Raw genomic sequence first — 15,236 nt, 5'->3', positions numbered from 1 at the left:
ACAACTGGTATACTTTGATGCCAGAGTGGCCTTTATGCAAGCATAATTTTCATTTAAATAATTGATGAACACAGCTCCAGTTACCAAGCAACAAAACTGTAGCTAAGAAAGGTTTGCAGGAATCTAAAAGTGGGCATCACACTGATAAGGCTGTGTATTTGGCTTCATTTAAAAATCCATTCATCCAACTACTTGTCCAAGCAATCATGTATGATTACTATGCCATATTATGTGGTGTGGAAGATGTTGGAACCAAAGTGGCAACAGGTGTTGTCTTTCTCACACAATATAGACTTCATTTATTTTAGATAAATTTTCCCCAGAATTTCCTTACCTACACAAATCCTACATATGCAACTGAGAAGACACAAAACGAGTTGAATAACCAATATCTATTATGACAAAAATATCTAACCAACGTACATAAGGAAGCACACTTTGTTAACATATGACATATCTGAATGTTCAGTTTATGAAGCAAACCAGTTTCAATTCCACTAAACAATGGCACATGATTTTTAGACAAATGAACATAATGCATAAGTCATGACAATAAGACTGCTAGTAACAAAGAGTTTGGAAGGTTTTGATTTTTAGTACGTGTATCTCCTGACAGAAACCTAGCACAGTTTAAAAGTTACATTTTACTTCTTTTCTGCTTCTACATCAGGTAACAAGGTTTGAGTATCTAAAAAAACAACCAAAATACATGAACTGAATACATCACATTGGCAACCATCATGCATGTACATGACTGTAGATATCATGTATTGTACAACTAGGGAATATGCTCCTTCACTGTATAGCAGACAATGCTGGTAGTGGTACAGTGAAAAGTACAACAGATTTTGCCACAATCTCTTGTTCTCAGACTTCATTGAGGAGGGTACAGAAAGTTGAGTGCTTTCCTCTCCAGGTTGGTCACCTGAGGGTGCCAAAAGTCCACCATGAAAACTACTCTGGGTGGGTCCTTTTGGTTGCCATGGTGATGCACCTCATGGAAGAAGGAGTCATCAAAGAGTAGACACCTGCCCTCCGTCCACGTCAGTCTCCGCCCTCCAACTGTGATAGAACATTCTTCTGGTACCTGTGGGGGGAAGATAACAGCATCATCATCAGGTCATAATGATAACATCATCATTCAGCTTGTTTTGGATTCATTTTGGAACCAACTAGTTCCTGATCTTGAAGCTTAAAATATAAAGAATCTGCATTTACGACTCATAGTCTACCCAAAAGAGAGAAGATTGATTTGTACAATGTGAGGTATATATGTATATGGCCTTTAACTATAAAAAATTAAAATTAGCTTGATTGAAATGAAATGAAATGCAGGTGCATATTACCTGTAAGCCTAGATGACACCTAACTCGTATGTTGCATGGCCCATAATGCCCTGTGATATGAGTCCCAGGATCAACCACAGAAAAGCAGGCATTTCCAAAACCACTGTCATTCATCAGAAACTTCAGCTTCCCTAAAATCTTTGCCGTCTTCGGACATTTCTGGCAAGTCTCTGGGACTCGAACCCCTTGATTGATGAGGTACAGTGCCTTCCATTGGCCTGTTGGGGTGTTGTTAATTTTCCATCCATTTTCTCTGATGATCGCAGAAAATTCCGACTGTAAAATTTCTGCATTTTTCTCCAGTGTTTTCACATCATGTTCCAACATGATACTGTCAGTCCACACTAGTTTTGTGTCCAGGTCTTGCAAGTACAGGACTGTAGGTTGCTGCATGGCATGTCCCTCTCTTTCCAAGTCATCGTCCTTCTGTTGTAGTGCCTTGATGACCCTCTGTACTGCACCAATGGGAAGGTTGTTGTCATGGAAGTGTCTCACTAACTTCTGCAGCATCAGTCCCCTAGCTTTGCTGTTACTGCGACAGCGGAGGCACCCAGGTGAAGTACACTTGGAATAGGCTCCTTCCCCCGAGGAATTCTGCATTGCAGTCCTGTGTCGTTGTATGTTACTGCAATACCACCAAGTTGCAATACAAATTGCAACAAATGTTGCAAAATAGTAGGCAATGCTGTATGTGCTTGGATCAATCATAGTGGAATTCAAATTGGTTTTACATTCTCAAGACAAATAATTTGCAATTTGCCCCTCCCCCTTACAAATCATAATCATTCTCTTTTTTCATAGTCATACTTTATAAACCTCCTTGGTTATACCAACTCAGCATTTTCTCCAAAAGTTCCCTGATGAAGATGCCACATCTAAATGGTTAGTATAGGTATCAAGTCCACTGAAAACTAAGTCTTGGTTCTGGAGTCCTCATGGAAAAATAAACTTAGGCAGCCATCTTTGTTTACTGTGGACTGTTCCATTTTAACATAGGGGTGGTCAGTGCTAATGACATATTTGGATAGCACCTGGCTTTTAAATCTTATTTTACAATTCTAATAAAATGAAGATATAATGTGCAATATTACAGGCATCTTCAGTCACAACTTATCAAATGCAAACCAGTTTTCTGTCCATCTAGGGAAGTGTAACTGTAAGTTGGAATTAATATTTGTCTGTCACTTGTGGGTGTCAGTGGTAAGAGCTCCTTGGTTATATAACAAGGACAAGTCCTTGCTAAGAATAGTCTGTTGAATTTTGTCTCTGAAGCTAGAAATTCTTCATAAGACGTGACTTGCAAATTTGTTGTTAGATTATGTAGATTCTTTTCAAATTATTGGTTAAAAGTGCCCACTAGTGGAAATTGCATGACCTGCAAGTCAAGGATCAAACAGACCTGTGCAACTACATATGAATCAATGACCATGTTCTGTTATCCCTGCCCTGCCTTCAGTGTGTGCACTAGTATATGTCATCATCATCAGTGGCAATCCCTTGTGACTGCGTAATAAAGAATTCATGTTAGTATAGTATATGTAATGTTAGCAATGCCAAAAATGAAATGAACTATGTGTAATGTGTAATTGATGCTTGTCCACCATACGTCAATGAGAACCTTGACTTCAGTAATCATAAATAGAAATGATGACTATAACATATGACGAAAGTGAGATAAGTGTAATAAAGTCTATACACTGTACATAAGGGAGTAGCTGCCGTGAGAGCTGTACACGTGTTGGACTAATAATAGCACCAATACACTATGAGCACTGCACACTGACTACATAATCCATGTATGGCACTATTTCATGTACACCACTAGTCATGATCATACACCTATAGCCATGATTATCTACAAAATAACATGGAATATGATGATCCAACAAAGAAGATACATACATAAACATCTATACAAGAGTACTCCAGGAAATAAAATTTTGTCTTAACTTAAAACAGTAACGGAACAGAATCTTCATTAATCGAATCATTGCTAAACACCACTACAAACCTATGATTGTACTGTTTGGCTGCACAACTAACAACTTATTATAAATGTCATCATGTATGTAAAGGCTAAAAATCATACCTCTAGTGTAATGTTACATACGTACATACTGTGCTGTTAACATCAGCCATCAACACCAAATGAGGTGTGAAAAAAGCTTTTTTTTATCAGGCTTGCTCTCACAGCTCTTGCTTTGAACTTCATAATTACCTCTCGAGTCAATACACTACATTAAAGTACATGCAAAACAGCAACTACAGTACAATGTAGTAGTACTCAGACATACCATGTATGCTATTGCCACTTTTCACTTTTCACAATCTTCCATTGCTGTCAGTATTGCATTTCAGCGAGTTTTTAGAAAATTCAAGAATAGTTGCACAAACAATGAGAAACATACAATCAATGTATTGTCATGACAACAGTGTAAGCAATGATGATGTTATTGCACAAACATCAATTCAGGGTGTCATTGCTTGTTATGAAACTTACAGTAACTTAACGGTCTGATTATTGGTATTTTGAGTCATCACGGGACAAACGGGTTTTCTAACATAAACAATTCTAATTGTTAATGTTAGACCATAGAGTCCATTCCAAGACACCATGCAGATGTTTGTTGCCATTGTTTAGAATTGATTTTAAAGCTTTGTAATTATATATCTAGGACATTTGATACTTCAGAAATATTTTTAACACTGTTTCAACTTTATAAATATTTCCCTGGTCCTGTAAAACTTTGGAAATATTCATGGTGTGGAATTGGATACTTCTAATGGTTTCTAAATAATGATAACAGCATTCTACCATTATTTACCATTTTCTACCATTTTTTGTAAATGGTTCGGTGGGCTGGGAAGATAGCAATTCACACATCCTTGCAAAGTATGGTTGGGTGCCATGCAACAATGGCCCACCACAAAGGATCCACCAGTGCCCAGCAGTGAAATCTAAAAATATACAGATGCAACAATAGGGCTTACTTTTATGGGGGCAATAAACTAATTTTACCATTTGGCAAGGTTTACCATTTTTTGTAAATCTTTGTAAGGCCACACCAATTTAATTTCTTGGTTCACGGATTCGCTCGCTCCTATTTTTTGGAAAAAAAAATAAAAATAAAAATTACCACTCAGCAAATTTTCACCATTAATGAAACCATTGACCAACTTTCTGGTGTAGCAAATTGACCTTTACATTATAAGCTCCTTAAAGTGTGGGTTCAGGTGCGGTTACTGTACAATAATAGTGTTTTTGTACTTTTTTCAAGCTGAAAACTTTTTTCTTTGTGTTTTGGATTAGCCGTTACCTTTACCCCAACCAAGTTTTATTTTTATTTTTATTTCGCCCTCTCGCTCCATATTTTTTATGAAAAAATCCGTGAACCAAGAAATTAAATTGGTGTGGCCTAAATGTGAAATAATCACAGAGAGGTTACACAATTATTCTAAATAAAGATATTTTTGTATAGTTACTTTCAAAATGTTTCTAAAATATTCAAAGAAATTCAAATAAATGAGTATTTTCTTAGTCAATTTTTTGAAAATAATTTAATTATTGTGGCTCAGATATTCTTTTATTCAAAATAATTCAGACTAATTATAAATATCGCCTAAAAACCCTCATGGTGTCTTGGAATGGACTCTATGGCTTCTAAGGGATGAGCAGATGCTTCTGGTTTGCTAGAAGAGATCCAAATGGTGTCTGAATAGTTAGATTTTATATTTGGACATGCAAACACTATCCATCTCAATATTAATATAGTACATACCATAATAGGTACCTCCTGTAGAGATTGTTCTCAAAATCAAAACATAGTAACCGTAAATGATATGATAATGCATGTCCAAAGCAATCTATGAGAATGCTGCAAGCTGATACAGGTTACTGGAACTTGAATGCTATTGCCTTTTGTGGTTGTTTCTCTACCAGTCACTTTTTTGGTGACTTCTTGTTTTTGGAATATCTGAGCTGAGACTTTCCAAAGGGACAGATCTCCTTGTTCAGGCATCCACTGCACTTTGCACCGACAGGCAGGCATGTCTGCTGCCCGAAACCAACCAGCAACCAGTTCAGCTCACTCCAGTGTTCCCTGTGAAGGAGTATAGTAATAGTTAGCTGGTGTGTTACACCGAACAGCGGTTATACCGGCTATATAGATACAGATACAGTTAGAACATGGGACGAGGCATACTATGGGGAAATAGGGTTGCACACCCACTCGGGTTCCTTTAACACCCTCGACAAAAAATTAATTAATACTAGTAACTCCAGCAACTTAGTTTTATTCAATTTATTCCTTATACACAAAGAATGCTGGGATGAACAGCAAAGGAGTCTTCTAAAGTTAAGAACAAAGGACTTTCCAAGCTTTGTTCTGGCAGTGTATAAACTGGTGATGCACGCATTTGTATCCATTGAATTCCAAGCAACGCCACTTAACAATGCCTTCAATAGATTATTTACACAAAGTGGTTAGGTGGTCTCATTGAATGGATCTCACCTGGAAAGGCTGAAAATAGCTTGTCATTATGATCAATCAAATGAATGGCTTGTTTCTCAACACATGATATTGTTTTGTCATGGTTTTCAAATGCACTACCAGTCTGCAGAGATGGTACAGTGGGTTTGAAAACACACATTAAGGCTTAGCAAAACAACAGTAAAAGTATATTTTGGTAAGTCAATGGAAAACACAGAGAAGCATGTAACACCAAAGTCTGACCACTTTAAATCACTACCTAAATGTAACAGCATGTTACAAAGTGACACACCATGAACAGAGATAACAATCTAAAGGTACTTCATAGCAAAGTGGACATGATACCAACAGTGTAGCTGTTGCATGCATGCTACTTGCACTTATGCAACATTACGGCTTTGGGGCTCAGAAATATTTAGGTGAATGCTAAAACTATATGGAACAGAATACTGGAACAAGTATATAATTTCTTAATTGCAACTCTTTTAATAAGACCAAGACTATTGTGCAACATGTACACTGTATGTAAAGGGAAATTACTTAATAGACATGATTGATTATTCTCTAAGCAGACGTTAGGGTTTGGCTTATTTTGGATGTCTTTTTAGATATTTTACTGGGCTTTCTAGTTTGTCAGATTTGCTACAAAAAATAACATTTCAGAAAAGAGAAAGCCTTGTAAAAAAAATAGCTAAAAGAAGACATCCAAAATAAGCCCAAGCCTAACCTCTATATTGCTTGATGATCATTCATTCCACACAAGATGAAAAAAAAAAAGAAATTCTAGTTTTCTCTGTTTGTATATCTAATGCTATTCTGAAATGTATTCTACAAACCTAGGTAACCATTCCTCAAGTGCCATTCTTGTATCTTCTGGCACTTTGGTAGGCTTCTTCAGCCACCCAAGTCTGTTGGAGATCCGATGTACATGTGTGTCCACACAGATCCCTTCAACCTGCCATTGAAAAAACAAACCAAGAAATAAAAAAAAATTATCTTCTCTTATCTCTAATCTAGGCACTGAGACAGTACAGAGTTCTTCTGAATTTAAATATGTGTTAACAATAATTTATAATCATTTATGGTGAGTTAACAGCCTAAAACACATATTCCTTGAGCTTTCATTTCGAGACTCAAGACAGCGCATCATTGAACTACAAAGATGGAGATATAATATTTGAAACAAAATGTCTGTTGTTTGTTTACCTTTCCCCATCCTACATCCATTGTCAGATAGGCCATTTTAGGGCCAACACCCGGCACTTGACATCTCTGCTACTGTTGCAGGGATGTCTCCACCGTACTGGTCCTTCCCATCTGGGTGGTGTTTTTGATATACTTGACCTTGGTCTGAAAGCAGAAACAAGGACAGACCAATGTTAAAACATCAACACAGCCTCCTCTCAGCTCTACTGTAATAGCTAATCTCATACAAAAGCAGGTCACGTCTAAATTGGTTAATCAGTCATGACTAATTGTCTGGTTGAAAGTGCTCATTATAACCAACATGAAGTTCAGTACACATGCAGAATAAAGTCTCCAGTACCAGTATGCTTGCACTTAATTAACCCACCAGTCAACCAATTATGTGCCTTAAATCAACTGGCTCAGTATATGCCAGTGCCACCATCCTAACATTTGGCGTGCTATGGCAGACATTTGTGACCAATGTGGCAAATGGACCATGGATGAACAACCAGTTTATCTTTATCTTTGCCCTCTAAATTTCATGTTCATGGAGTTTAGGCGGTGGGAATATCAAAGCTGTCTGCATTTCTGGTACAAAGGGAATCTGTCAAACGCTTGTTATATGTTTCCATAGTAGGGGAATACATACTGTTGCCGGCGTGTTCTTTTTCTTTTTTAGTCCTTAGCCAATCAGAGCTTAGGCTGGATATAAGAAGTTAATTGTAAGTATGAGCAATTTTCTATTTTCAATTTTTTTCTCTCCGAGTCGTGCATAATACTATAGGGCGAGCCTAATGGTATTGTATGATTATGTTAATGACCTGGTCAAAAAAAAACAAGTAGATGTACGATGTAGGTTATTTTTTCTCTCGGACACAATGGTAAAATATTGTGTACGACTAAGAGTAGCTTGACAAAAAGCTATGGGGAACCATTCTGCATTTTGGGGAAAATGTTGCCTTTCTAGTTCCATTCTACTTTTAGGGCAGAGATGATGAAAACAATTTGAATACCTTCCAAAAGCCCACAGGATATATCAGCTCCCCGAGTTTCTGGTCGCTGGTCTTCAGGATGTTGTCCACAGTCAGACCATGGTCTATCAGTCGCTTCATGGCTGCTGATGTCATCTGGTCTTTAGTCTGGCTGGACAGCATGAGGGATATGAGCGCATGGTACCTCTTCACCTGGTGGACAGGATGACAGTTAGGAGATTGAGAAGTAATACATACTATACAGAAATCATTAAGGATATATTGTCTTCCCTCACTCTATTTAATAAGAAGTAACCTTTAAGCAAAAAAGATCGCAAGCAAGTGCTTTAAGCAATGACACCAAAGGCATAATTCATTATTGCTCAGTATGAATTAAGTGCCTATACTTCATAGATATATCAATGATGGTTGGACATTCAGGTAATACAAGTATGTTGCCCGGCTCCCATCCTCTGTAGTACTCGAAGGCTCAATCTCTTTGCTTGCTGACCGTGGTTAGTGAGTGAAAAGATGAAGCCAGTTGTTATATATGCAACGTAATAATAAACACCAAATGATAGTTATGCAATTTGACTGACCATTTCCAAATCATATCCAGTTGCTTGAGTAACTAACTAACTATTATTTGGCGTCATGCTTAGAAAATTTACAGACTTTCTTGGTACAAATCCACATCACTTGTTGAGTCCTGGTATCTTCCAACAACATGGATAATGAGCCATGATTATGCAAACATCCCTACAAGATTTGGGGCTAACGATTCCTGCAAATCAAAGACCTCTTTAGTCACAAGGATGTCATGGGGCTTACTTGCAAATTTCTTTACTAGACATCAATGACCATCACATGACTTTCCCTTTGCTATCTTTTGAACCAATGCACCAGAAATTCTAATGATGCATGCGAACGATTGATAAATAAATAAATATTGACCAGAAATTCTGAGAAATGCATGCATCTAAAAGGGGGCGTGGCACTCCAATAAAACTATATTAAAAGCATTTCCTTTTTCTTTTTTGTGGTAAATCTCTTGATGGATACTTGAAAAAAAAAAGAGCTACTCAAACAAATATGCATCACTGAATCCAATTCAGTTAGACAGGAGGTTGAAAATGTTTTCTGAGTATGAGATGACTGCTAGACACAGCATATAATGTATGAACATTAAGATTAACTGAGGTCTTGAGATAGTGTTAGAATTTTCCCAGTATTACAGTTGAAAGGAAACGTTCAACTTGACACAACATACTCAATGCCCTGTAAATTCATGATATTGCCTTTTGTCATGCAACAACTATCATGCATTGCCAAAAAAAAACACAAAAAAAAAACATGCCTAACAGCTAAACATTACAGCTGTGATAAAACAAAACATGATTTTTGTTTATTTGAATCACCACCAACCTCAGGTGCAGCATTTTTATCGGGGCAGGTCTGACACCCCATGGAGTCTACAGGTGCATCTCTGGCTGCCCTCATCCTCTTGATGTTCTCCAGCTGTTCCCTCCATCTCTCTGGCTCCCACCTCTCCTTCTTGATGCTGTGTGTGGTTCTTGGCTTGGCAGAACTGCTAGAGCCTTTTGCATCCCCTTCTGCCTCGGCTTCATACTCTATTTTAGTGTGTTCACGTTTAACTCTCTTCTGAGCTGTCTTCTTCTGGGATGGCCCGGTAGGGTCGGCAGAGGAGGAGGGTCCTCCCTGGGCAGTGGGTGTTGATTTTCCCCCTCTTGACCTCGTGGTCTGCAAAGCCTGGGCTCTAGCCTTCAGATCGGCGAATTTGCTGCCACTCTGGGCGGCCTGGCTGCGTGTTACCGGCCTGAAGTACGCCGATGTACTCATCGTGGGGCAGGCATAGCCTGCAGACGCGTACAGCTCCGCAGGACTGGTAAACAACGGAGGGTAGACAAGGATCCTAAATGAACAGGGGGGTTGTTTTGATCACTTTCCCTCCTTTTTCTGATCAGTCTGTCGTGATTGGTCACATGCTTTACCTTTATCAGAGATGAATAAATATTACTCTGTACCCACAATGCAACACGCAGTAGTTTCTCAAGCTGTTTACCGCATTGCTTCATGGGGGAAATATTACACAACCAGCACTTCACAGGGTAGATGGTCAAGGGAGTTCGCGCCATAACGTGCTGCGTCAATTTTCCCTCCTCTTTCCTTCTTTCTTTCGTTTCTGTTCAATTCCCATTTTCTTTCTAGTTGTGCCTGGGCACCTGGGATGCCCAGGAACCCATCTCACGCAATGAACATTGCATCGAAGACCGGGTTACTTTTATTTACGGGGAATTCCCACCCCGACTTGGCGAGACTTGTGGCGAGGTAGGTGTGGAATTGTGTTGCGCATCATCTCATGAATTATTTTCTGTATTGCTGCAAAACTAATTATTATATCTGCAGACTTGAAATAATTTGCATAACAGTCCTATGACTCTTCTGTATGTGGCTCCATTTATGATACGATGCCCATCTGTTTAGTGCTGCCCCAAAAATTATGATCTCACGATACCATGAGGCTTGAAACCTGACTCTCTGACTGTGATGGTTGCGCAGAAGTAACCGTTAGCTCGACCTTGTCTGTTACAAAGTATTTTAGGGAGGTTCATAAAAATATTATGGTTTGTAATTTTGTAGCTTTGGTAACATGTTGTACTTGTAAATTATGAAACACACGTATATGAACACATCTGGTCAATAGGTCTCACATATCAGTTTATAGCATACCTTGTCTTATTTGGGTCACCAGTTTTTGGTAGTCGAAAAATCACAAACTATTTGTGACCAGAAGCCGATAAGCAGGATAAATATAAACCAAATATATTTGCCTTTCTAAAACTGCTGTGTCAACAAGCCATTCATTAGATGCAAATGAGAAAGAACAAAGTTTGGACTTTTAGAGAGCAAAAAAAAAAAGAAAAGCTGTTGGGAGAAATTATGTCATTAGCAAAAACTGTAGTAACTTTGCCGGCATCAGCTTAGAGATTGACATAATGCACAGGAATGAAGTAAACTGGCTATTTAACTTTGGCACAGAGTACAAAATGAGTTTGTATTTTCAAGTGTATTGTAAAGTCAAAGTCAAATGTATTGTTATTATGCCTTGACTCACTTTTGAATTTATTGATTGACATGGCAGCATGCTTGAAATGTTGAAAATGATCATGGTAATTATCAGCTGTCACACCTGTCATAAGTCACAATGTCCACCAGTCTTTCTCTTGTGCCAGACTCAGTTTTCCTGGTTCCACTTGAGTAAATCAGTTGGCCTTACGTGATTATGTGCGCAGACCTTATTAAATGATCAGTTCCAATGGCCTACTACTGCTACTAGTACTAGTCAATGATTTTAGAGGTTAGGACTAAGGACCTTCACATGTGAACGACTAGTAAGTAGTGGTTTATCTTTATCTTTCAGCCGTCTTGGATTGGAGCTTGCACCCTGTTCGGTGAGAAATGACGAGAATGCAGGTAAGAAACTTTAATGAGTTTTATCACTCTATTGGCACATTTATTTATTTACTGCACAATGTTTGACCGTGACTGAACTACAAAAGTATGATTATTATCGTCCCAATATTTTGCTAGAATTGGTATTGAAATATTGGAGGTTTGTGAATGATGTCATCCAGTTGTGTACTACTTTTTAAAGGAGATTTGGTAATGATGTTTTTCCCTTGCAGAAACAAAAGTAGATATAGATTGTTCAGTCAGAGGGCAAGATGTCTTCATCATTCAGACTGGAAGCAAGTAAGTATGAATACACATGGGCTATTGATCAATTATTGGAACTCGAAGCCAATTTATGATTCTATGTGAAGCCAAGTTTGGAAGATGCACACATTGATGTCAGTGTAGTTTTATCTTAGAAAAGCACAAAAAATTTACACAAACTTGTACAAGTGTCCACATTTACATACAGGCCACCTGGCTAATGTGAAAAGATTTTTTTGCATTGACATGTATTAAGAATTCTGTGCATAGTGTCCACATAGACCAGAGTTTATCTGTCCCTTCTTTTGCAGTTTTGACTGTATACAGAGTTACATTAGAACTGATGTGAATTTTTGTCCACTTCCAGGGAGGTTAACACCAGTATTATGGAGCTGTTGATTATGATGTATGCATGTAAGACGTCCTGTGCAGAGAGTATCGTAGCTGTTATCCCGTACCTGCCGTACAGCAAACAGAGTAAGATGAGAAAAAGAGGATCCATCCCTGCCAAACTACTTGCCAGTCTCTTGTGTAAAGCAGGTGAGTAAATCATGAAGAGAGAAACATTTTACATATCACAGAGCTAAACTTTCTTCCAACACAAAGGTAGACACGGATCAAATTTTCAACCACCACTGTCGCCTTCTTCAGGATCAATACTGATTACCAATCACTTAAAAAAAACATTGTACATTTGGTGAGAGTTTGTGAGATTGTGTGTACTGGAGGTACCATAATTGCGGGCTCCTTTTTAAGGTTGATATGGAAGAATCCTAGTTGTTATTGTTGGCACACATAAATGGCAATTGTGTCAGCTGCACTGAAAATTCCGTGTTATTCATACCATAAAAAGATCCCGAGAGTGGTGTTGGGGAGACACATTATGCACATTAATGTGTTTTAGAAACTTGCTTGTATAATTGACTTGGCATCAGAGAAGGCATTGTTGTATTTTTTTTAGTTTTCAATGAAGAAAAGTATAGCTCCATCAATAAACTGTACATCACTGGTTTTATTGATTTTTAGTTCTTGTCCCATCAGAGCTTAGCTCACAACACCAGAGTGATGAATATTATTGGTTTCATGGCAGGTAGAGGCAGCTGTTAATTTCAATGGCCTCATTGATATGCATAGGGTATGGTCTCATACACTTTACTCAATTTGAATCAGTCGAATTATCTGTGTTTTTTTAAATAATGTTATAATTGATAAGTATCTCTTGTGTTGGTATTTTTTCAGGCATGACACACCTAATCACAATGGACCTCCATGCCAAGGAAATCCAGGGTTTCTTTGATGTCCCTGTGGACAACTTGAGAGCATCCCCTTTCCTCTTGCAGTACATACAGGAGCAGGTAGGTGCAGCTTCATTTGGAGGCAGCTAACCAGTCTAGGGAAAGCTTTAGGATTGAAATTACAGCAAAGACAGAAATGTGATGTCTTTCACACCAGTTTTCCTTTTTATGCCAAGTTGACAGTCTAGGGAAAGCTGTAGGTTTGAAATTACAGCAAAGACAGAAATGTGACGTCTTTCACATTTGGCAGTTTTCCTTTTTTGGCAAAGTTGACATGTTTTATGCAATGTACTTTCAGATCCCAGATTATAGAAATGCAGTGATAGTTGCTAAGAACCCAGGATCTGCAAGAAGGTAGGGTTGGGTTTTGTCTGTTTACAAATCTGATAATTGATTACATCGATCTTTAGTTTGTGTCTTAATGGTATAATGTTTAATTGATATTTACATGTTGGTATTGTTCCCATTATTCCAGACATTGGTAGAGTTTTTGTTGTCCTGCAGTGTCAGTTTTTATGTGATACTATGATTAAATTCTTGTGATGTTAAGATTAATATGAAAGAAAGCAAATCTATTCCAACTTACAGTCTAAATCATCAGGATGATGACAAGAGTTTTTTGTTGCCAGTATTTCTTGTTGGTTTGCTTGTCGTCACATAGCAATATGTTTCAGAGCACAGTCGCTTGCCGAGAGGCTGCGGCTGGGGCTGGCGGTCATCCACGGCGAAACCAAAGAGGCAGAGTCTGATGCGATCGATGGGCGCCACTCGCCTCCGCCGGTCGTCGCTCAGAATACTGGGTTAGAATGGCCTAGTGAGTAACACCTCTTGGACGTCTCGTGTGTGGCCTTTTAACAGTGGAGCGCCCTCCAGTTGTACATACATGTACATGTAGCATGGACTGCCCTACCAACTCAGCCAACCCTCTTAGCACGCGTGTGGATTGTAGTGCTGGCGTGTTCTCGTGCTTTCAGTGCCTTGTTGGCCTTGCGTGTCACCTTCTAGTCAGTTCATGCGTGGTGAAGGATAACACAGAGTTCTAACATTAACAATATTTCATTTTGAGCAGTTATAGTCCCTGCATGGTGGGCTGAGCAGTTAAAAGATGATTGACACTGAAGCAAAATGCAACATGATTGAAGCTTAATACTGATCAAACAGCTGCATCATGGCCTGCCCATCTTCAGTATAATCTAACATTGTAACATCATCAATGACAAATCATTTTTGTCTCATACAGTAGCAGTAAGGTTAACAGTCTAACACAAAGTGTGTGATCTAGTTCTCATTCTTTACAAATGAAATGAAAATTGCCTTGAAGGTTTGCACATGAGGTTTGCACATGACATAAAAGCGCATCAAAATGCTTAGCCTAGTGTAGCAACATTCCTTACCCTAAAATTGCTGTAGTGAAAAGTTGTTTTGTAAAGGGCCAGAGGGAAACTGAAGTACGGCCCAGCTGTAGATGATAACTAGATCAGACATTTTTCTGCCATGCCCTCCCACCCCCATGAGTAGTATGTAGTTAAAGTTCCACCATGATGTAATGGCCCATGCTGTGTCCCTGTCATTTGTCCTACAGACTCCCCAGGAAGTAGTCCTTGCGCTCGGGACGGTGAGGTTTCCTCTGCAGCAGCCTTAGATAAATTCTCCTGCATGTTTTTTTTCCACCTCCTGGCATTCCCAGCAGATTGTCTCACAGAAGGACAGATAACTGTCATTCCTACTACCAAAACCCTTCAGCACAATTTATAGATAGTGTAAGAATTTAATGTAGAGGATTTTTGACATAGGCAGTTGTAGAAGTAGCCAGTACAACATTTGTTTGAAGAGGTATAGTTTTTCCATAATTTTGGTATTGTCCTTTTGCCATACAGACCGCATGTTTGTAGCCTAACAGTTTGCTCTGACATTAACATTCCTTTCAACATTATGTAGAATGTATTTTTGTGTCAATTTGTAGCAATAGCTGCATGCCTTACATTTTGTGTGTAATACTTGTTCTAGTAGCGCCAGTAGTGCCATAGTAGTAGCAGTAGGTAGTGTATGGAAGACTGTTCCTAGTATTGTACAAATGGGAATGTTTGTCTATAGATCATCACTTAACTGAAAAGATCTGCTAACTTCAGGGTTTTTCAGCAACTGCTGTGGATTCTGCCAGAGATTTCCTTTCAGGTCTGAGACACAAGAAGATGCAAGACATTCCCC

General features: G+C 38.6%; 3 protein-coding genes across 7 annotated transcripts in view; 1 reads left to right on the top strand and 2 right to left on the bottom strand.

The window, feature by feature from the left end:
- Positions 1-2: 2 nt before the first annotated feature.
- Positions 3-2,367, bottom strand: LOC118428809 (aspartate beta-hydroxylase domain-containing protein 2-like). The gene is made up of 2 exons (XM_035839024.1): positions 1,347-2,367; positions 3-1,087 (listed from the first exon to the last, which is right to left on the bottom strand). The coding sequence occupies exons 1-2, from the start codon at positions 2,052-2,054 to the stop codon at positions 875-877; spliced, it is 921 nt and encodes a 306-aa protein (XP_035694917.1). The 5' UTR covers positions 2,055-2,367; the 3' UTR covers positions 3-874.
- Positions 2,368-5,003: 2,636 nt separating this feature from the next.
- LOC118428807 (endonuclease III-like protein 1) lies at positions 5,004-10,007 on the bottom strand. The gene is given in 7 exon segments (XM_035839021.1): positions 5,004-5,446; positions 6,673-6,791; positions 7,043-7,103; positions 7,105-7,150; positions 7,153-7,186; positions 8,038-8,208; positions 9,421-10,007. Coding segments are annotated over 7 exon segments (1,026 nt in total). The 5' UTR covers positions 9,856-10,007; the 3' UTR covers positions 5,004-5,286.
- Positions 10,008-10,093: 86 nt separating this feature from the next.
- The window catches only part of LOC118428804 (phosphoribosyl pyrophosphate synthase-associated protein 2-like), a 9,687-nt gene continuing 4,544 nt past the window's right edge, over positions 10,094-15,236 (top strand). For 2 of the 5 annotated variants that reach the window (XM_035839017.1, XM_035839016.1), the window contains exons 1-7: positions 10,094-10,344; positions 11,438-11,490; positions 11,703-11,769; positions 12,101-12,273; positions 12,973-13,088; positions 13,327-13,382; positions 13,703-13,842. In XM_035839017.1, the coding sequence (XP_035694910.1) occupies positions 10,244-10,344; positions 11,438-11,490; positions 11,703-11,769; positions 12,101-12,273; positions 12,973-13,088; positions 13,327-13,382; positions 13,703-13,842 (706 nt within the window). In that variant the 5' untranslated portion in view covers positions 10,094-10,243. Of the gene's footprint in view, positions 10,345-11,437; positions 11,491-11,702; positions 11,770-12,100; positions 12,274-12,972; positions 13,089-13,326; positions 13,383-13,702; positions 13,843-14,610; positions 14,644-15,236 lie in introns of all 5 variants that reach the window. The other 3 variants (XM_035839015.1, XM_035839018.1, XM_035839019.1) reach the window with 3 other exon arrangements.

The sequence above is a fragment of the Branchiostoma floridae genome, chromosome 13 (assembly GCF_000003815.2).
Source record: "Branchiostoma floridae strain S238N-H82 chromosome 13, Bfl_VNyyK, whole genome shotgun sequence".
NCBI classification, from domain to species: Eukaryota; Metazoa; Chordata; class Leptocardii; order Amphioxiformes; family Branchiostomatidae; genus Branchiostoma; species Branchiostoma floridae.
The sequence above is the reverse complement of the archived record's forward strand: the minus strand, read 5'-3'. Positions and strand labels throughout refer to the sequence as shown.